This window comes from Ranitomeya variabilis, chromosome 4 (assembly GCF_051348905.1).
Source record: "Ranitomeya variabilis isolate aRanVar5 chromosome 4, aRanVar5.hap1, whole genome shotgun sequence".
Classification (NCBI taxonomy): Eukaryota; Metazoa; Chordata; class Amphibia; order Anura; family Dendrobatidae; genus Ranitomeya; species Ranitomeya variabilis.
In genome coordinates, this window is record NC_135235.1 from 194127776 (window position 1) to 194150427 (window position 22652).

The following is a 22652-nucleotide window of genomic DNA, read 5'->3' on the forward strand; positions in this document are numbered from 1 at the left end:
TATAAACACCTATAAGTAGCAAAATTAATTAAGCCAAGCAGTAGTAATTATACACACCAAAAGAAAATGCTAAACGGCACTAATAATTATAATATCAACTTTATTAAGGAACAGGTAAAACCAAATACATAAAAAATGAGACACCACAGAGAACAGACACAGCTGGCAGGGATGCTATTTTATAGGATTCTATTTTATACTATAAAAGTATGTAAAAGGCATCAGTCAACATATCGGAAAGCATAACATACATCCATTAGTAAATACCAGGAGGAACATATTTACCTAGTAGGTGCCACCAGCCAGGGACCCAACCACACCCGACGCACGTTTCGCTAAGGAAAGCTGGACGAAGCTTTCCTTAGCGAAATGTGCCTTTTACATACTTTTATAGTATATAGTATACCACTTGGTACTACATCACATTTGTGAATATTTATTAATTGTTACTATTGTATGATTCGCACTTTTGCACTTTTTTGTCAGTCACCATATCGGTAGCTATACTCTGGTACTGGTTGAATGCTATTACTATCTGCCTTAATATCATATTGGGAGGTGGTTGTTCTATGTTAGCCACTTAGTTTCCAGCCATCCCTGCCAGCTGTGTCAGTTCTCTGTGGTGTCTCATTTTTTATGTATTTGGTTTTACCTGTTCCTTAATAAAGTTGATATTATAATTATTAGTGCCGTTTAGCATTTTCTTTTGGTGTGTATAGTACAATGTATGTTACAATGTTACAATATGTTACAGGCGCTATAGAATCCAATCATTGGCATACATGTTCTTCGTCATTGATGAGTCAACACAAGGTCACAATTTATAAATGATTTATTAATCTCTAAGAAAACCTTTATGTGCAATGGCCGTCATGTCTTCATTATAGGAATAGATCATTTATTGACATTGTGCCACATACCACTTATAGGAATATGCATGAGAAGATCCCAACTGGCTAAAATTTTAGTTAGCAGCCTATAAGCATCTTCGCCATAAAAATAACATTTCACGTAATTCCCATACTTTTACAATTTATACATTGTCCAGTATCGATATCGTTTAGTCCTCTCTTAACTTCTAAGAATAAAAACGGCTAGCAAAATATACTTCATATGCTATAACTTTAAATGCATTGCTCAATCTTGGATTCAGAAAGGACAAAATATTTGATATAAATAGGTTTACCTAGAGGAGAACTAAGGGAACATGTAGCACAAACCACAATGGAGTCTTTTATATACAGCAAGGATTTTCCATTGATTTCGGGGCTTGAGTACACTGAGGTCGGGGCTCCAGTACACTGAGGTCGGGGCTCCAGTACACTGAGGTCGGGGCTCCAGTACATTGAGGTCAGGGCTCGAGTACATCAAGGTCAGGGCTCGAGTACCCTGAGGTCGGGGCTCCAGTACATCGAGGTTGGGGCTCGAGTACATTGAGATCGGGGCTCCAGTAGATCGAGGTTGGGACTCTAGTACACTGAGGTCGAGGCTCCAGTAGATCGAGGTTGCGGCTCGAGTACACTGAGGTCGGGGCTCCAGTGCATTGAGGTCAGGGCTCGAGTACACTGAGGTCGGGGGTCCAGTACATCGAGGTCAGGGCTCGAGTACACTGAGGTCGGGGCTCCAGTACATCGAGGTCAGGGCTCGAGTACACAGAGGTCGGGGCTCCAGTACATCGAGCTTGGGGCTCGAGTACACTGAGGTCGGGGCTCCAGTACATCGAGGTCAGGGCTCGAGTACACTGAGGTCGGGGCTCCAGTACATCGAGGTCAGGGCTCGAGTAAACTGAGGTAGGGGCCCCAGTACATTGAGGTTGGGGCTTGAGTACACTGAGGTCGAGGCTCCAGTAGATCAAGGTTGGGACTCGAGTACACTGAGGTCGGGGCTCCAGTACATCGAGGTCAGGGCTTGAGTACACTGAGGTCGGGGCTCCAGTACATCGAGGTTGGGGCTCGAGTACACTGAGGTCAGGGCTCCAGTACATCAAGGTCAGGGCTCGAGTACACTGAGGTCGCGGCTCCAGTACATCGAGGTCAGGGCTCGAGTACATTGAGGTCAGGGCTCCAGTAAATCGAGGTCAGGGCTCGAGTACACTGAGGTCGGGGCTCCAGTACATACAAACATATCAAATGTAGTGTATGTAAAAATTACATAAAAAAGGATTTTTTGTTTCTAAAAACATTTGACCATCTACATTAGGTCCTGTTAATATTTAAAATTATATTTATTAAATATTTTGGAGTTTGTGTTCTTTAAATAATACCAGCCTCTGATGCTCAGGCTGTAAACGGGGTTGTCTGCTTTGAGCAATCCTTTTTTGTTACATTTGCACCCCAATTTAATGAGTTAATCATGGGTTGTCCCTTTACTGGTCCCACCCTCGATCAGCTGTAATCTGTTTTCAATTTCCCTGCAGCGCCGCCACAGCAAAAATTAGGCATTACATAGTTCCAGTTAAAATTAGTGGTCTGCTCTTTTCTGTTAGGCTATGTGCACACGTTGCAGATTTGACTGTGGAACTTTCTGTGCAGATTCTGAATTTCTTGGCAGAAAACGCAGGTCAGAATCTGCGCCTTTTTTTGGTATGTGCACACGTTGCAGATTTTTGTGCAGATTTCTCCCTTTTTTTACCCCTGCAGATTTCTATTATGGAACGGGTGCAGAAACGCAGCAGATCTGCAAAAAGAAGTGACATGGTCCTTTTTTGAATCTGCTGCGTTTTCTGTGCAGATTTTTCCGCACCATTAGCACAGCATTTTTTTGCCATTGATTTACATTGTACTGTAAATCACTTGCGGATCTGCAGCGTTTCTGCGCGGAAAAAAAGCTGCAGATCTGCAGGAAATCTGCAATGTGTGCACATACCCTAATAGAGGGACAAAACTTTTCAGAATTTCCTAAAATAATAGTTGAAAAATGGCTTTTTAAAACTGGACAACCCCTTTAAATAAACCCAGGATGTTTACCTGTGGTTGGCTTCCTTTATTAGTCTTTCCTAAAGATAAAAAAACAGACAACATTGCTTTCTCTCATCAAGGGCGGTATTCAACTGTCCCATCATATAGAGAAACTGCAAACACGTAACATTTACCATCTTACACTTCCCATAAACTTTCAAAAACTTTTTACTTTTCTTCAATATTCCAGGGCGTAATTATATGAATTTTTATGTAGTCAACCTTCAAAGACTACACTCCAGCACACATCATCAGTTTTGACCATGAAGACCTATGAAAGCTTGTATTTTGGGTTTTTCTTTTCCACCTTAATGGAAATCTGTCAGCAGGGATTTGCTATGTTATCTGACAGCAGCATGATGTAGGGACAGAGTCCCTGATTCCGGCGATGTATCACTTAGTTTACTGGGTGCAGCAGTTGTGATAAAAAGATTTCTCTGCAGAAGATCTAGCAGAGCTCAGAATAACAAGCTGTGTATAACCCCGCCCACTCCACTGATTGGCTGCTTTCTGTGTACACTATAAATTTACACAAAGCTGATGAGGATGGACTAGGAGACACGAGACACCTAGTCCTGTAGTGATAATCTCCTGCTGATAAATTACTGATTGTATTAAAACAAAAATAAAAAACAGTAAGTGATACATGTCTAAAATCAGAGTTTTTGCCCCTGCATAGCAAATACTTGCTGCCTATACACTTTGGAAAATGGCAGACTGAACTCGTTTGACTCCCGTATAAGCACGCATGCCCAGCCCAGCTCAGCATGCTTGCGTTTTAATTACGGAGAGCAGAATATGCTGCCGCCAGACATTTTTGGCAGATGCCTTTTTCCTGCTGAAACAAAATTATTTAGCTTTGTAATTCAACATGCCCGATCCTTCTACTCAGGAGGCCACCCTACACTTTAGATGGTTGTCCAGGCGCATTTAAGGTGTATACGCCTTTAGTTATCAAGTTGCTTCTGTCTTACTACTGAGTACAAGTCTGAGGTTTGTGCCCCGGTAATGGTAGACTTCCTCTTTGACCACCATTTCCATATGTTCTCATGAATCCATTTCACCTCCAGGCTTGGCCTCCACTCTTCTTTCTTACATTCTTCCTTAGTCTTTCTTCAACTTCCTTTTACTTTCTATGGACGTCACCTTTACTTCTTTCATTGATACTTTTTACTCCTTTTATCGTAAATTTGGCACATACACAGACATTTTGAGAAAACATTGTGTGCTACACGCAACTGAAGTCAAACACATATTAAATAATGATATATGTTACAGATGTATTTATAATCAGATTTTCCACTTCTCGGATAGTATGTAGCTGGAGAACAACTATTCCCAGTTCTATGCCAATATTAGCATGAAATCTGCCATCTTTTCTTACTATGACTGCATTCTGTAGAGTATCGTAACGTTGCCAAACCTTCAGAAAGCCAACTGGCCCATGGTGCCCCTACAGAACCCATTTTTAAGCCGCGTTGCTACATTTTAAGTCACCTTATGAATGTGTATGGCGGATACGCAATCTGCACATTTGATCTAAGAAGGTCACATTTGTATAATACTGTCGTGGTCATGAATACTTTCAGCTGATTTTGTGTTTTTGCAGAAAAGCGCGGTGCCATGCATCCGACAATAAAGTCAACGTACACGTTGCAGGGACGTTTCTCGTGACTTCTGTAAACAGAATCTTTCCAGAGTTACTTCTGCTGTTTGCTGGTTTCAGAAAAGACCAAGTATCACAGTTTTCTTTTATATATAGTAGATCTTTTCAGTCTGACTGTTCTTGAAGCAGCATCTTTTTTGAAGGACATCGCAAGGTCATTGAATGACTGGAGCAGAACGATCGTTAGTAATTGTTCGCTTCAGCTTCACATGAGCAAAGGGGTTGGTCCTTGAAAAAAATTAAAGAAGATAACAATTTTCAGTATAGGTAAAAAAGTGCAAATGTCATATTATATATATATATATATATATATATATATATGTATATATATATATATATATATATATGTATATATACATACAGTATATATAGCAAATAGTGATGAGCGAATATACTCGTTACTTGAGATTTCTCGAGCATGCTCGGGGGTCCTCCGAATATTTTTTAGTGCTCGGAGATTTAGTTTTTCTTGCCGCAGCTGAATGATTTACATCTGATAGCCAGCTTAAGTACATGTGGGGGTTGCCTGGTTGCTAGGGAATCCCCACATGTACTTATGCTGGCTAACAGATGTAAATCATTCAGCTGCGGCAAGAAAAACTAAATCTCTGAGCACTAAAAAATACTCGGAGGACACCCAAGCGTGCTCGAGAAATCTCGAGTAACGAGTATATTCGCTCCTCACTAATAGCAAACTTATTAAGGTCATAGTATAGAAATACCAGCATTAGCATAGTTCATCAGAGGAATGGAATCTAAAGGCCCCATATATGTTCTTACACACCTGTCTCAGGCATCTTGGGCTCCGCTTCCTTCACCTTGATCCAATGCCCTCTGTTGTGCTCCATGTCAAGTTTTGCAGGTTGCGTGGCTCAGTGACATCATCTCCATGATCCTATTTAAGGCCCAATAGGACACATATTGTGTCTCCGAACTGTGATTGAATATTCTAGTTTGGTGTACAGTACTCCATCTCCTGTGCACATGGTGCTTCGCCTGCTTCTATTCCTGCTGACTTTACCTAATTCGTTCTGCGCTCCCAAGATTCTGAAGGTGTCTCGTCCTCGCTCCTCATGTGGCATTCTGCCAGTTCCACCAATGCTGGGGGTTCTTGTACCCACCCAGATCTGGGGCTTAATGCGTCCACTTCACAAGGTGAGCCTAACAGAATCATATGTCCTAATAGGCCTTAAATAGGATCTTAGAGATGATGTCACTGAGCCAGGTCTGGGAACCTGTAAAACCCGATGTGAAGCACAACAAAAGGCAGCGGAACAAGGTGAAGGAAGGTGAGCCCAGGATATGCAGGACAGGTGTGTAAAATATATCAGAGCAAAGTCAGCTGGACGTGCTGATTTCAGCTGGACTGGCTGACTATCCTATGAGCACTGGTGCCTCCTTCTCTGGCCCAATGGATGAAAGAAGGATCGGACATGATAAATATTAACTCCAATTATACACGACTCACAAAAGTTAGGGATACAAGGCTTTCGGGCAAAATTTCAGGATGATCCTAGAATGCCCTCTAACCTTTTCAGGTGAACGTAATGTGACCTTCTCTAAACTCTTGGATGCACAAGTCCAACTGCTTAATGCTCAATGTTTCAGTACTTTTTGCACAATTTGCTGTTCTCTAACAAAGAGCTTAATGGAAAAATTCAAAACAGGTGTTTGATCCATGATTCGGCCAATACATTTCGGGGTTCAGTTAGAATTGTTATTAAACAGTCGTCCTCATCATGCTTTTCACATTTTGATATGAGACCAAGACGACACCTAACAATTGATCAGCAGGACCTCGCCATTGCGAGGCTTCAAGCAGGATGTTCTCAGACGGATGAGGCCACTGAGCTTAGAGAGTCAGTGTGTCATCAGCAGGGTGCAACAGATTCAAAGAGACAGGAAGAGTCACAGAAAGGCAGAGAAGTGGACATCCTCTGCCACATCCCACAATGATGATCGTTTCATTGTGAACAATGCCCTTCAGAACCAGATGATGAATGCCACACGCCAGGCACATTTAAAGGGAACCTGTCACCCCCAAAATCGACGGTGAGCTAAGCCCACCGGCATCAGGAGCTTATCTACAGCATTCTGTAATGCTGTAGATAAACCCCCAATGTATCCTAAAAGATGAGGAAAAGAGGTTAGATTATACTCACCTGGGGGGGGGCGGTCCGATCCGATGGGCGTCGTGGTCCAGTCCGGGGCCTCGGGAGGCAGGCGCCGGGAAAGGTCAGAGAGACCCAGCGCCTGCGCACTGCAGTACTTTGCTCTGTCCTCAACAGGGCAGACAAAGTACACCTGCGCCAGAGCCGCAGCGTGAAGACTAGAAGAGGATGTCATCTGATGAAGATAGGAGGCACCGGACCGGACCGCGACGCCCATCGGATCCGGACCGCAGTGGGACCGCCCCTGGGTGAGTATAATCTAACCTCTTTTTCTCATCTTTTAGGATCTTTTAGCATTACAGAATGCTGTAGATAAGCCCCTGATGCTGGTGGGCTTACCTCACCCTCGATTTTGGGGGTGACAGGTTCCCTTTAAGGGAGGTGAGGGGTACCCAAGTGTCGTGTCAGACCATTTGAAACTGTTTAAATCAGCGTGGTCTTCATGTTAGACGATCTGCAAGGGTACCTGACCACACCACCAGGCAGAGGCGTGGGTCAGCGAGCATCTACGCTGGACGAGGAACCAGTGGGCCTCAGTGCTCTTCAATTATGAAAGTTGATTCAGAAAGTGAAATGATGGCAGTCAACGTTATTGGAGACATCAAGGAGAGCGCTATGCATCAGCCACTGTTGTCACCAGACGAGCCTGTGGTGGTGGTGTTACAGTGTGGACAGGTGTGTCTAGTCAATACAGAACTGCCCTACAGTTTGTGACAAGCCCCTGCTACTTGAATAGCTTAATTAATTCAGTCATTGTGCCTCTGCTTGAACAACACAGGCCTAATTTCATCTTCATGGATGACAATGCTCCAGCTCATCAAGGTCGCATCATTAGGGAACGGCTGCTGGAGACTGGGGAACCTCAAATGGTGTGGTCTGCATTTTGTTCAGACCTGAATCCCATAGAAAACCTATGGGATCAGCTGAGTCGCCATTTAGAGGCTTGTAACTCTGTTCCCCAGAACCTCAATGACCTGAGGGCCACCCTTAAAGAAGAGTGGGATGCCATGTCTCAGCAGACAATAGCTCCACTTGTGAGCAGCAGGAGATATCATTGTCAAGCTGTAATTGATGCTGAAGGACACATGACAAGTTATTGTGACATTGACATATTTTGTTGAGGTATTTTGTTTGCTTTTGTTTCAATAAATTGTTTGAGATGAGGAGATCACCATTGCTGCTTCTACTTAAATGTCCTGGAGCATGAACTTTTTACCTTTTCAATAAATTTCGCCTAAAAGCCAAATATCCCTAACTTTTTGTGAGTCGTGTAAGTGGTAAGCTTGCTCGGTCAAAAATGCAAGAGCCTAGCTCTTGTTATGTATAGAGAGTCGGGAGGCATTCCCCATTATTTATACCCATCCTAACCCTTGTCGTTACCATTTTACAAAAAGCACATATTTTCAATTAGAATTAATAGGGTATTTAATTCTAGTGATTGGCTCCAAAGTCAGCTCTACATTGAACATCTAAAGTCCAATATAAAATGTGTCATATACAATACATTTGATACTATATTTAAATATATATACAAAGAAAATCATAATTTTGGGGGGCAACGTTGATTTTATTTGGTAATTACTATATGACTATATGATGTATTTTCTCCCGCCCTATCTCCTCTTACCTAGAAGGGGATGATCCTGGGGTTCCAAATTCATTTGCTAACTGAAAAACAAAAGACAAGCATCATGGCATGGTTATCTCCCCAGGAAACCCAAGAGTATGATCTCACTTCATGCAGAGACCACTGCATTATCATTTACAATAGGTGCATTTCTCATTTTAGGGGATGACATTGGTAGTATATTGTCATTGTTCGATAAGCAAGGCTTACAGTATTGGGACCCTCAATGCTCGAACATTGGCATGACTTAGAGATATATGAAGCCTCGAGATGCAATGTGGAGTTTTCCTCACTCAGAAGACCCAAGAACCTTAAGGCCATGTAATTGAAGAGGCTAGATACTCACTTGCACCAGGTCGGGGCTGAGCATGCTGTACGGCCGCTGTCGGAAGGTGCTTGTGCGAGGTGAGGGTGTATATCTCACTGATTCTATCCGGACACTTTCAGATTCAGGAATGGAAACACCAATTTTATCCAGATTTCCAGTGCTGCTACTATTAAGTTTACTAAGTGGAAAACTGCAAGAAAGGATGATCGTGTATGATACAGGGACACAGACAGACTGGCAAATGTTTCATTTGATTAACTTAAAAGATAAGGAGAAGAGAGATATGGGTTATCGACCTTGAGATAAGATGTCCTCAAAGAGGACCTGTCACTTGCTCAAAAGAATGGATTGAAATACTTTTGCATAAATTGCTCAGCTCCCTCGATTCTGCCCCTCGTTTCCATTTTCCGCTGCATCGCTCTATTGTAGTGATGTTCACATTTGTTGCTTTTGGAGCACAATATGTGAAATCTCTGCTTGTAGTGCAACTGGGTGGTTCTTTAGAGGTTTCACTGGAGGCATAGGCTTTCATCCATCCCAGGCGCTGCCAATCACAGATGTCGGTGTCTGACGCAGCATCTGGGAGGGGTGAAAGTGCACGTCCCCAAAAGAAGGCAGTGAAGAAACGCCCAGCTGGATTGCAAGCAGAGATTTCACATACTGCGCTCCAAAAGCAACTAATGTGAATATCTCACCAATGCAACAATGCAACACAAAACAGAAAAGAGCGACAAAATCAGGGGAGCTCGAGGATTTTTACAAGGTATTTTACTCAATTTTTTAGCAAGTGGCAGGTCCTCTTTAATGATGGCATTTTGCTATGTACTGTAACACAGAAAGGCTGTAGATGCCAAATGACCCCTATTGCAAAAATGTGTGGTTTTTTTACCAACCAGGTGCTCTTTGACTAGTTTACCGACCACGCTGGGACTGCAAGGTGGCCGGTAACCTAGGCAACGTGCTATACGCCATAATATTTAAAATCGATCTGTTCATGAAAACGGAGAGGATTTTTAATCAGCTGTGACTTGCAAAGTTGCCTGTTTTTATCAAAACTTTGCAGTTTTACCCATATTATGAAGACAACTCCTTTATGTTAAAGAAATGTCCCCAAAAAGTGTCCATATCCGATAATCTTCAACAATAATTTTCAAGCAATTTCTCCAGGAAACTGACATAATTGCATTGATAAATGTGCCCCAATATATTTTGTAAACCTACAAAAAGAAACCGGATTCTGAGCGAAAATGCAAAGAAAAAAAATGTCTTACTTTGAGCCAAGTTTATCTGCATTATCTGCCGGTGGGAGAGGACGAGTGTAGGAGAACGGGAACCATCCTTTCCTATAAAATAAGAAGCATGCTGAATATTGTCTTTTACACACAGAGCAGACACAAGGCTTGATAATCCACCAGTTTAAGGAAGGTTCATCTTCTTCCAGCAGACTTCGGTTGATTTTGGCCATATCTACTGTATATGTATGTAGGCCAATTGATGCTGGTGTGATTTGGTGTTAAGTCTGTCTGCCTTGGTCGCTTCAAGACAATCTCACTCTTGCATGCAAATTTCTGTGTCCTCCACTAGAGGGCAGTAATGTGTTATTTATATTGCAGCAGCAAATGGGCAATTCTGTATCAGCAAATAAATGAGCGATATAAGCGAACGGAAAGAACACGTGTATATAACTGAGAATGAGATCCCCCCATATGATCACGCCAGAAATATACACAAAGGCATATTTATGTATAGGATACGTGTAGGAGGATGATGTAGTGTCAAACCAATGGGGAAATGTAATACAGGAGATATGTAAGGGAGATTTATTTGTTGAGGTAAAATGATACAATCCTAATGACCTTAAAACACTGGAATAAACAAACAGACTCCAAAAAATATATAACCTTACAGGGGCTAGGCTATGGCTACCAAGCGACTTTGGCAGCAACACAGGTCACACAGCCAAAGACCGTACCATGGAATTAATGGTGCTATATAAATAATAATAGTTATTATTATTATACTGCATTTCACTGCAGAGTTTCAGTGGAAATTATAAATATTCATGTTTTTTAACAAAACACAAAACTTCAGGTCTGAAACAAATCTTTCCTGCTGAATCTATTTCTATGATACTCACATTTTGGTGGATTCATTCTCTCCATAGTGCCAGCCATCTCTGGCCTCTGGAACCAACAAAAGGATAATGTCACCTTCCTGGAAGTTAAGCAAAGTACTGTTCTCGCCCGCCGTGTGAGAAAAGACAGCCTGGACTCTGCGTCGTTCTACTCGGGGAGGCAACACAGACAGAGGACTGATTCGAGGTAGAGTCTTATTTTCAACTACATGGGAAAATAAAGAAGATTCTTTCAAATTTAATTCCATTGGTGAAATTTTCCACAACACTGAAATCACAACACCAAGAAGGAAAAGTTATAGGATTCAAGTAATCACTGTCACGCTCACGCCCTGACTGGTGGGCGTGAGCCCGGAGGGTTAGTGGCCCCACTGTGCTATGGACCAGACTACCTTGGAAGGGGTGTGACTAGGACAGCTGCCTTGGTTTTTGCTGGAGCCTCTGATGGTGAGGTCAGGCTTGTGCGGCAGGCAGCTGCCAGGTACCACTCCAGGATGGTGTCTGGCTGTGGCTGCTGATCCCACTTGGTAGACAGGAGCACTAGGACAGGTGCAAGCGGCAGGCAGATGAGCACTGCTGAAACTTGGACGAGTAGGCAAGCAGGCATGGCTGAGTCACAGGGCAAGCAGGCACAGCAGAGACACAGGGATGGCAGTAACGGCAGAGACACAGGGCTGGCAGGAATGGCAGAGACACAGAGCTGGCAGGAATGGCAGAGACACAGGGCTGGCAGGAACGGCAGAGACACAGGGCTGGCAGGAACGGCAGAGACACAGGGCTGGCAGGAACGGCAGAGACACAGGGCTGGCAGGAACAACAGACACTGGGCTGGCAGGAACAGCAGAGACACAGGGCTGGCAGGAATAGCAGAGACACAAGGCTGGCAGGAACAGCAGACACACAAGGCTGGCAGGAACGGCAGAGACACAGGGCTAGCAGGAACGGCAGAGACACAGGGCTGGCAGAAACGGCAGAGACACTGGGCTGGCAGGAACGGCAGAGACACTGGGCTGGCAGGAACGGCAGAGACACTGGGCTGGCAGGAGCGGCAGAGACAATGGGCTGGCAGGAACGGCAGAGACACTGGGCTGGTAGGAACGGCAGAGACACTGGGCTGGCAGGAACAGCAGAGACACTGGGCTGGCAGGAATGGCAGGTTGGTGTGGTGTATGAAGGAACAGGTAGGGACCTACTCACACAGGAGGTGAAGGTACGGATACGAAGTATGAAGGAACAGGTTGAGACCTGTTCACACAGGAGATGCAGGTATGGAAACAAGCAGGAAGGAATGAAATGTGAATGAACAGGTTGGGACCTGTTCACACAGGAAGAGAACCGCAAGGCTGCGGATAGGAGTGGTAGAGCAGCAAGAGATGGTGCAGCAACAGAAGCTAAGCAAAGCGGAACCGCAAGGAATGCGGAGAGGAGCTGCAGCAAGAGGTTTCTGCAGCAGCAAAAGCTAAGCAGAGAGGAACTGCAAGGAATGCGGAGAGGAGCTGCAGCAAGAGATTCCTGCAGCAACAGGAGTGGAGCTGAATTGAACAGAGAAAAACCACAGAAATGTGGAGCAGAGGTAAAGCTGTATGAGAGCAGAGCACAGGCAAAGTCACAAGGGTACAGAGCAGGCAGAGCCACAAGAGTGCGGAGCATAAGCAAAGAGAGAGGACACAAGGAAAGACACAGCAGGGAAAGAAGCCACAGACAAGGAGACAGGGAGACAGAGATAGGACATAGTTCAGACAAGGCAATGGAACGAGACAAGGCACAAGAACAAAGATACAAGGACCAGGATATACTGCCTCCTGGAGGGCAGACAGACAAAAACAAGGCAAAGCAAGGACACAGACACTGAGACCATGATATACAGCCTCCTGGAGAGCAGACCAACAAGAACAAGGGAAAGCTAAGAGTAGAGCCTCCAGAGAAGGAGGAACACAGAGCAAGGCCTGGCACCTCAGAAGCAAAACACTAAATGAGTAAACACATTGCACAGGCCCAGTCCACAGGGTGGAGCTGCCCTAAATACTGGAGGACTCTTGGTAATTGGTCAGGAACAGATTAGACAGGTGCGCCCTGATTCCACAAGAACCAGAGAGTTCTGGCGCCGCCCCCCTATACACACAGCTAGGAAGCATGCAGAGAGCAGAGGCACAGAATATGGAGCTGGCAACAGACCGAACACAACATAACATGGAGCAGTGAGTAAGATGGTGTGCGAGGGATGGGAGGCCATGTAGTGATGCCAGCAGAGTTGGTACAGTACCCCCCTTTTACGGCACCTCTTCTTCAAGCCCGCCAGAATTACTTGAAGAAGATGGATAGGAGCACACATAGTCAGAGCCATCACGACATTCCTCAGGTAGGATGAGGTAGGTGTGACATTAGAAATCATACGTTGCCCAGTCTCTTTGAGTCCAGCAAGATCAGCTTCCCACACTGAACATACAAGGGCCAGGACTTCTTTCATCTGGTTGACAGAAAGCAGGGACTTGGAAGCTTCTGTTTTGACCTCAACATTATCTGATTCTTTGGAAACTGAAGACATCTTCACTGGATCCAACTTAAGCCCTCCATCACAAGAAAATTGAGCCTCCTCCTTTAAGGCCCCGTCTCACATAGCGAGATCGCTAGCGAGATCGCTGCTGAGTCACAAGTTTTGTGACGCAACAGCGACCTCAGTAGCGATCTCGCTATGTGTGACACGTACCAGCGATCAGGCCCCTGCTGCGAGATCGCTGGTCGTGTCGGAATGGCCTGGACCTTTTTTTGGTCGTTGAGGTCCCGCTGACATCGCTGAATCGGTGTGTGTGACACCGATCCAGCGATGTCTTCACTGGTAACCAGGGTAAACATCGGGTTACTAAGCGCAGGGCCGCGCTTAGTAACCCGATGTTTACCCTGGTTACCAGCGTAAATGTAAAAAAAAACAAACAGTACATACTCACCATCTGATGCCCGTCAGGTCCCTCGCCGTCTGCTTCCTGCTCTGACTGAGATCCGGCCGTACAGTGAGAGCAGAGCGCAGCAGTGACGTCACCGCTGCGCTCTGCTCTCACTGTACGGCGGCTCAGTCAGAGCAGGAAGCAGACGGCAAGGGACCTGACGGACACCGAAAGGCGAGTATGTACTGTTTGTTTTTTTGGTAACCAGGGTAAACATCGGGTTACTAAGCGCGGCCCTGCGCTTAGTAACCCGATGTTTACCCTGGTTACCCGGGTGCTGCAGGGGGACTTCGGCATCGTTGAAGACAGTTTCAACGATGCCAAAGTCGTTCCCCTGATCGTTGGTCGCTGGAGAGAGCTGTCTGTGTGACAGCTCCCCAGCGACCACACAGCGACTTACCAACGATCACGGCCAGGTCGTATCGCTGGTCGTGATCGTTGGTAAATCGCTATGTGAGACGGGGCCTTTAGACTGGTGGAAAGCAGAGATGAGCACACTTCTGTCTTGGGAACTTGACCCAATTGCCACATGGAAGCTGGAGGCAAACATACAGGAAACATCTTCAGCCTGGTACCCTGAGAAAACTGGACCTCCTCTTCTGGATTAGAGGATGAGTAAGTCTATGTCTTGGTATTTTCACCAGGTAGCCAGTTGGAAGCAGAAGGCATACATTTAGGAAGCATATTCAGCCTGTTACTCTGAAAAAACTGGACCACCTCTTCCTCTGGATTGGGAAAAAACGGAGATACATAGGTCTCAGTTCCTTCCTCTTCATCCACCTGCCACATGGAACCCGAAAGCATCTTTACTGGAAGCATCTTCTGCCCATGGTCCAGAGAAAACTTTCAAGTGACAGGGATGTTCCTGGGAACTGGTCATTGGTATTGTCGCTGGAGGTGTGCGGAGAGTGGGCCACTGCTTCCTTATCTTCAGTGGCGTCAGCACACCATGACTTAACCAGCAGATCAGGTGGAGAAGTTGACATCACATCATAAGTAAGGCTCGGCATTCACCAAACACCATCACAGGATTCTGGAGCTGTGGAACAGGAACCACGCATAGACTCCGTCTGGTTTGCAGCTTGAATATATTTGCAGAGCCGAAGCTCCCACAAGGCACCAGAACAGACATAGACTTTAGTGGAAGGGAGTTATTCTTACCAAGGGCAGTCTCTCCTACTGGCCCAAGGTTCTGGAGCTTTAGATCCCTTGGACAGAGACCGTCCGGGTGTTCCTCACGACCGCAACAATATAGTAAGCCCTTCTTATGGCTGGTCTTAGACTGGTGCTTTGTCAGTCCACTCTTGACAGTCTTTTTGGGTTCTATTTGAGTAGATGCTATTTCAGGGAGAGGAACGAGAGGATTTTGGACGGTCGTGGTCTGACGTGGCCGTTTCCTCACTGGTTTCGCCCGTCTGGAGCACCTCTCGAATCTGGAAAGGGAAGACTTAGTAGGTGTAGCTGGACCAGGTACATCAAAGGCTTTACGGAAGGCCACCAGGAAGGCCTCAAAGTCCGAGATGATGGGATCCCCTGCTTCCCAAAGGGGAGTGATCCATATTAGAGCATCTTCGGCCAGGTGGGACATGATGTATCCCACCTTGACCCAGTCGGAGGGGAAACAGGCTGCATTCCCCTGGATGCAGTGCAGGCAGTGCTCCAGGAACAACTTGACACTCTTTAGGATTCCCATAGAACCTAGGTGGCTCAGCTGGGTTGAGCTGCTCCTCCTCATAGGCCAGAAGTTGCTTGTAGAGAGCATTTTAAATTATGATTGGGCCCAAGGTCTCCGCAATTTGAACTACACAGGGCGGAACAAATTTTTTGGGTTGCTCGTACGGGTAAAGAAAAAGTTTATCATGCTCTGTGAGCGGTAAGACATGGGATACTGCAGAGGCCATGGCCTGTGCAAACTGTCACGTCACGCTCATGCCCTGACTGGTGGGCGTGAGCTCGGAGGGTTAGTGGCCCCACTGTGTCATGGACCAGACTACCCTGGAAGGGGTGTGACTAGGACAGTTGCCTTGGTTTTCGCTGGAGCCTCTGATGTTGAGGTCAGGCTTGTGCGGCAGGCAGGGTGGTGTCTGGCTATGGCTGCTGATCCCACTTGGGAGACAGGAACACTAGGACAGGTGCGAGCAGCAGGCAGATGAGCACAGCTGAAACATGGACGAGTAGGCAAACAGGCATGCCTGAGACACAGGGCAAGCAGGCACAACAGAGACACAGGGCTGGCAGGAACAGCAGAGACACAAGGCTGGCAGGAAAGGTAGAGACACAGGGCTGGCAGGAACGGCAGAGACACAGGGCTGGCAGGAATGGCAGAGACACAGGGCTGGCAGGAATGGCAGATACACAGGGCTGGCAGGAACGGCAGAGACACAGGGCTGGCAGGAACAGCAGAGCCACTGGGCTGGCAGGAATGGCAGAGACACTGGGCTGGCAGGAACGGCAGAGACACTGGGCTGGCAGGAACGGCAGAGACACTGGGCTGGCAGGAACGGCAGACACTGGCTGGCAGGAACGGCAGGTTGGTGGGGTGTATGAAGGAACAGGTAGGGACCTGCTCACACAGGAGGAGAAGGTACAGTAATGAAGTATGAAGGAACAGGTTGGGACCTGTTCACACAGGAGGTGCAGGTAAGAAAATAAGCAGAAAGGAATGGAGTATGAAGGAACAGGTTGGGACCTGTTCACACAGGAGATGCAGGTATGGAAACAAGCAGGAAGGAATGAAATGTGAAGGAACAGGTTGGGACCTGTTCACACAGGAAGAGAACCGCAAGGCTGCAGATAAGTGTGGTAGAGTAGCAAGAGATGGTGCAGCAACAGAAGCTAAGCAAATCGGAACCGCAAGGAATGCGGAGAGGAGCTGCAGCAAGAGGTTTCTGCAGCAGCAAAAGCTAAGCAGAGCGAAACCGCAAGGAATGCGGAGAGGAGCTGCAGCAAGAGGTTTCTGCAGCAGCAAAAGCTAAGCAGAGCGGAACCGCAAGGAATGCGGAGAGGAGCTGCAGCAAGAGATTCCTGCAGCAGCAGGAGTGGAGCTGAACTGAATGGAGCAGAACCGCAGGAGTGTGGAGCAGAGGTAAAGCTGCAAGAGAGCAGAGCACAGGCAAAGTCACAAGGGTACAGAGCAGTGCGGAGCATAAGCAAAGAGAGAGGACACATGGAACGACACAGCAGCGAAAGAAGCCACAGACAAGGATACAGGGAGACAGAGATAGGACAAAGTTCAGACATGGCAATGGAATGTGACAAGGCACAAGAACAAAGAGACAAGGACCAGGATATACTGCCTCCTGGAGGGCAGACAGACAAAAACAAGGCAAAGCAAGGACACAGACACTGAGACCAGGATTTACAGCCTCCTGGAATGCAGACCAAGAACAAGGCAAAGCTAAGAGTAGGGCCTCCAGAAAAGGAAGAACACCGAGCAAGGCCTGGCAGCTCAGAAGCAAAACACTAACTGAGTAAACACATTGCACAGGCCCAGTCCACAGGGTGGAGCTGCCCTAAATACTGGAGGCCTCTTGGTAATTGGTCAGGAACAGATTAGACAGGTGCGCCCTGATTCCATAAGAACCAGAGAGTTCTGGCGCCGTCCCCCTATACACACAGCTAGGAAGCATGCAGAGAGCAGAGGCACAGAATATGGAGCTGGCAACAGACCGAACGCAACATGACATGGAGCAGTGAGTAAGATGGTGTGTGAGGGATGGGAGGCCATGCAGAGTTGTTACAATCACAGAATGGATTGGCATGTTAATGATATGCAAATGTCAAATAAAGGGAAAGAAAAGTTTTCAAACAACTAGATACAGGCATTTACATACAGTACAGACCAAAAGTTTGGACACACCTTCTCATTTAAAGATTTTTCTCTATTTTCATGACTATGAAAATTGTACATTCACACTGAAAGCATCAAAACTATTTTTTTTATTTTTTGTTAAGTATATAATTCCACATGTGTTAATTCATAGTTTTGATGCCTTCAGTGTGAATGTACAATTTTCTTAAATCTCAAAAATAACTCCGGCACACTAGAAAATTCCAGGTGAATAAAGTTTTATTTCATTTCAAAAGAGTAACATTTTTTCATTCTATATCATATCCTGCACACGGTAGCCAAACAAGAAAAAAATGACTTAGGTATAAAGGTTCGACGTTTCGGCTTATTGTAAGCCTTTTTCAAGAAAGGTGCGGACCTTGTCACCCGGATTTGCTTTTTGTATAAGGTATTTCTTGAAAAAGGCTTACAATAAGCCGAAACGTCGAACCTAAGTCATTTTTTTCTTGTTTGGCTACCGTGTGCGGGATATGATATAGAATGAAAAAATGTCACTCTTTTGAAATTAAATAAAACTTTATTCACCTGGAACTTTCTAGTGTGCCGGAGTTATTATTGAGATTTATATATTGTTTTCTCCTGAGCACATTTTTACAGTGAGCACCCCTTCTATATTCAGAGATCTGTACAATTTTCATAGTCATGAAAATACAGAAAAATCTTTAAATGAGAAGGTGTGTCCAAACTTTTGGTCTGTACTGTACCTTGGCTGCTATCAATGACATTATTAATGGCTGTCTAAGGTATGTTCTGTCATGCTACATGCATGACTTCCTTTGCCAGTCCCTACCAATGAAGTCTCAGATGTAATCTATGGGAGACAAGTCTGAAAATGCTGCAGGCCATGGCCGCACTGTTAGTCAATGCATCCTGCTCATGGTAGAATAAGCAACACATGGCTTGGTATTGTCATGTTGAAAACCGGCTCTTGGGACACTAGGAAAAATGGCCATACCACTGGTTCCGCTATTGACCCATTCTATATTACAAGTAAAGCTAGACTTCACTTACCAAGCCTAAAGCATCAAACATTGTCAACACATACCATCAAGTCATTTGCATGATATTTGGGCTACCATTGTGGAACAAGATGGTTGGAATCAAGGTCTATCCTCTAAAGCGATGAGGCTCAATTTTGTTTTGGGTGCAATGATAGCCGATTGGACGGGAGACCGCGTGCACAATGCCATGAAGAGGCCATGAGGGAATATCACCCCCCATGATTATGGCATAGGGAAGCATAACACACTGTAGCTGCACCCCATTTGTCTTTATTTCAGATACACTAAGGCTTGGTACTCATTGATTTGGTCATGGAGCCAATGGTACGACCATTTCTCGAAAATGTCCAGGGAGACGTCTTTAACACAACAAAACTAGTCAAAACGTTGCTCATATTGCTGTGAGAAGCCTGCGCTACCTAAACATACTGCTGTGGCCTTCAGCATCATTGGTCAGAATTGGAAAAGGCAGCAGCAGGTCTTGATAATTTCCATGCTCAAGTGCATTCAGCATGGGAGAATATTCCTCGAACAACCATTAATAACCTCACTGATATCAAGTTGTTTTGAAAATTGTTTTGCCATTTGTTCATCATTTGCAGATCACTAACATGTCAATTAATCCCGTGAATTCCATAATTGCAAGCCTTTTCCTACTTGGTGTTTAAATTTTAATGTTGAGGAATGTATTTTACTATTCATCTATCATTCGCAAATGAACTTGTCCTTGTGCTAGAGAAAAATTAAAGCGGTTGTCCAGAAATAGAAAAAAATAAATAAAAGAAATTTCATTAAAAAAAAAAAATTACATTCCTAGATACCGTTAATTAGCAAATTACAATCGTTTGGGCTCAGTAGTTAATCACTATATAATTAAAATGGCTGCAGTCAAGTTATACTGACAGAAACCTGTTGCAGAATGATTACAGGACAGTTGCCTGTGAGCATGTGCAATAGAAAGATCCTCTGATATAATCTGGATTAAACCCATACCATGCACTCTCAAGCTGTTTCCAGCTTACAACTGCCACTCAGCATTCAGAATGGCAGAGTGGACAGCGGTGTGAGCAGCCTCTTCTTACCTCAGCACCTTTAGTATCTCCAGTATTAGATCAAATAGACAGGGTGGACAGCAGTGTGAGCAGCCTCTTCTTACCTCAGCACTTCAGGTATCTCCAGTATTAGATCAGATAGACAGGGTGGACAGCAGTGTGAGCAGCCTCTTCTTACCTCAGCACACCTGGTATCTCCAGTATTAGATCAGATAGACAGGGTGGACAGCAGTGTGAGCAGCCTCTTCTTACCTCAGCACACCTGGTATCTCCAGTATTAGATCAGAATGGCAGAGTGGACAGCAGTGTGAGCAGCCTCTTCTTACCTCAGCACCTTTAGTATCTCCAGTATTAGATCAAATAGACAGGATAGACAGCTGTGTGAGCAGCCTCTTCTTACCTCAGCACCTCTTTTATCTCTAGTTTTAGATTAGATAGATAGGGTGGGTAGCAGTGTGAGCAGTCCCTTCTTACCTCAGTACCTCTGTTTTCTCTAATGTTAGATTAGATAGACAGGGTGGGTAGCAGTATGAGCAGTCTCTTCTTACCTCAGCATCTCTGGTATCTCCGCTATTAAATCAGATAGGCATGGTGGACAGCAGTGTAAGCAGCTTCTTCTTACCTCAGTGCCTCTGTTATGTCTAGTATTAGATCAGATAGGCAGGGTGGATAGCAGTGTGAGCAGCCTATTCTTACCTCAGCATCTGATCTAATACTGGATATACTGAGTGGATAGCAGTGTGAGCAGCCTCTTCTTACCTCAGCACCTCTGGTATTTCCCTGTATTAGAATATCCATGTGGAGCACTAGGGAAGGAGTTTTCTATTGCACATGCTAAAAGGCACTTGTCCTGACATTCTTACAGGATTTTGTTAGTGTAATCAAGTGGTGGTCATTGTAATTCTATAGTGTTACCTTCCTAGACAAAACTACAGTGGGGAAAAAAGTATTTAGTCAGCCACCAATTGTGCAAGTTCTCCCACTTAAAAAGATGATAGAGGCCTGTAATTGACATCATAGGTAGACCACAACTATGAGAGTCAAAATGAGAAAACAAATCCAGAAAATCACCTTGTCTGATTTGGCAAGATTTATATTGCAAATTATGGGGGAAAATAAGTATTTGATCATTAACAAAAGTTCATCTCAATATTTTGTGAAGAACAAGGTGGGAAGGCAGAGATGATTTATTACTGATTCTGGATTCCTGATCACTCTACACACAGCACTAAACAAGCGTAGAGTATATAGTTATCGGAAATGTTAACAACACGTCCTCCTCTTTACCCAGTGACCATTTGAGCATCGTGGATAGTGAGGGAGCAGGAACTGCTTTGTCCTAGGAGAACCTGTCAACTCTGCTATGCAGCTAGGATGCTGAATTTCTCCTGTAACTGGGGCTTATATGAGCCCCAGTTACAGCAAAAATCAGGTAACAAAACAAGTATTTAAATGTTGGAATTCCCCCACAAAAGGTCTGTATGATGAATCAGAGGCACAAAATGTGAAATCAATGAAAAATAAATTTAAAAAATACAAAAATTAATTTAAAAAAAAACAGATGACAATCAAAACCACCATTACTAAATCCACTACCATTAAAAAAAGTTTCCAATGTCTAAAAGTAATTTTTACAGAAATGCAAACAAAAACGTGAAAAACACATACAAACACATATTTCTTTCAATTTCCCATTGATAGCACCTAATATTGGAAAAAAAATAAAAGATGAGAGTTTGAAAATAACAATAAAAAATTATTCCCCATGGGTCATAAAAAAAGAAAGCTACAAAAATTATTTGAATATCCAAACGAGAAAAGTTTTTACATTTCTTTAAACCACATGTATGAAAAAAAACAAACATATGCTTGGTCGAGAAAATGGCCTGGTCTTGACTTAAGAAAATTTTAGTGCTTACCTAACGTTGCCAATCTGTTCTCGGAGGCCGGCTTGCGTGGTATTGGTAAAGTACATGAATATAATTCATTGGCTTTGGGAGTTGGAGGTGTCACTGAAGTCGGTGTTGCCGGATGTGGTGGAACCACTTGATTGAGTGATATTGAATCTAAATGAACAGGGTTTCCAATGTCCCGTGGTCCTTTAGTTCGATGACTCTCTCCATTAGGTAAGGGAAGGACCTCTTGCACAGACATCCGCTATAAATGCAACATCACAATTATTATCAATGATAAAGTCACTATCAATATTTGATGGATTTGCCTTATCATGACAATTGTCATCCAACACTTAACATAAACAATTCCTCACCCAATAAAAATGACCTTTTATTTGTAGACACTTTACAAATCACCTACCGTGTGCCAGATAAGGAACCAGGACTTAAAAAAGGGTGGATGGAGGGGGAAGGAGAATCAACTAACAGGCTTACCCTGGATGTTTTACCCTATTCGTGACCCTACCTGACCACGGAGGTTGGCACCCTATATAAAGCACACAAGTTATGGTGCCTCTGCTCACCGTCATCTCACCCTAGGGATTGTTTCCTTACGATAGTTTCCTTTATAATGGTATTAATAAAAGTTAATGTTTATTGGGTGAGGAATTGTTTGTTGGACATTTATTATACTCTCCATATTATCTGTTCTATAAGTCTATAAGATCATTTCTATCCCTTTTCTTCATATCAACCCTTTTGAATTTTTGTGCTTTTTTTCCCCTTACACTTCTTCATAAGAGTCGTCATTTTTTTATCATTTTTTTTCCATCAGCCTATCGAGACGAGGGCTCGTTTTTAATGTGATGAGTGATGCAGATTTGAATGATGCCAATTATTTTACAATTCAATATACTGAAAAAAATGCACATGGGGTAAAATGGTTAAAAAAAAATGCAATTTCCCATTGATATGTTGAGTTTTGATGTTAGTGTAAAAATGTGCGATAAAAACTTCCTGGAGACATGT

The 22652-nt window shown here is 44.4% G+C and overlaps 1 protein-coding gene across 3 annotated transcripts in view; it reads right to left on the minus strand.

The window, feature by feature from the left end:
* Window positions 1-814: 814 nt before the first annotated feature.
* The window catches only part of LOC143770172 (BAR/IMD domain-containing adapter protein 2-like), a 113313-nt gene continuing 91475 nt past the window's right edge, over window positions 815-22652 (minus strand). For 2 of the 3 annotated variants that reach the window (XM_077259516.1, XM_077259518.1), the window contains 6 exons: window positions 21648-21885; window positions 10887-11088; window positions 10021-10092; window positions 8768-8939; window positions 8422-8462; window positions 815-4851 (listed from right to left, as the gene is read on the minus strand). In XM_077259516.1, coding sequence (XP_077115631.1) covers window positions 4779-4851; window positions 8422-8462; window positions 8768-8939; window positions 10021-10092; window positions 10887-11088; window positions 21648-21885 — 798 coding nt within the window. In that variant the 3' untranslated portion in view covers window positions 815-4778. The remainder of the gene's footprint in view (window positions 4852-8421; window positions 8463-8767; window positions 8940-10020; window positions 10093-10886; window positions 11089-21647; window positions 21886-22652) is intronic. The other variant, XM_077259517.1, reaches the window with a different exon arrangement.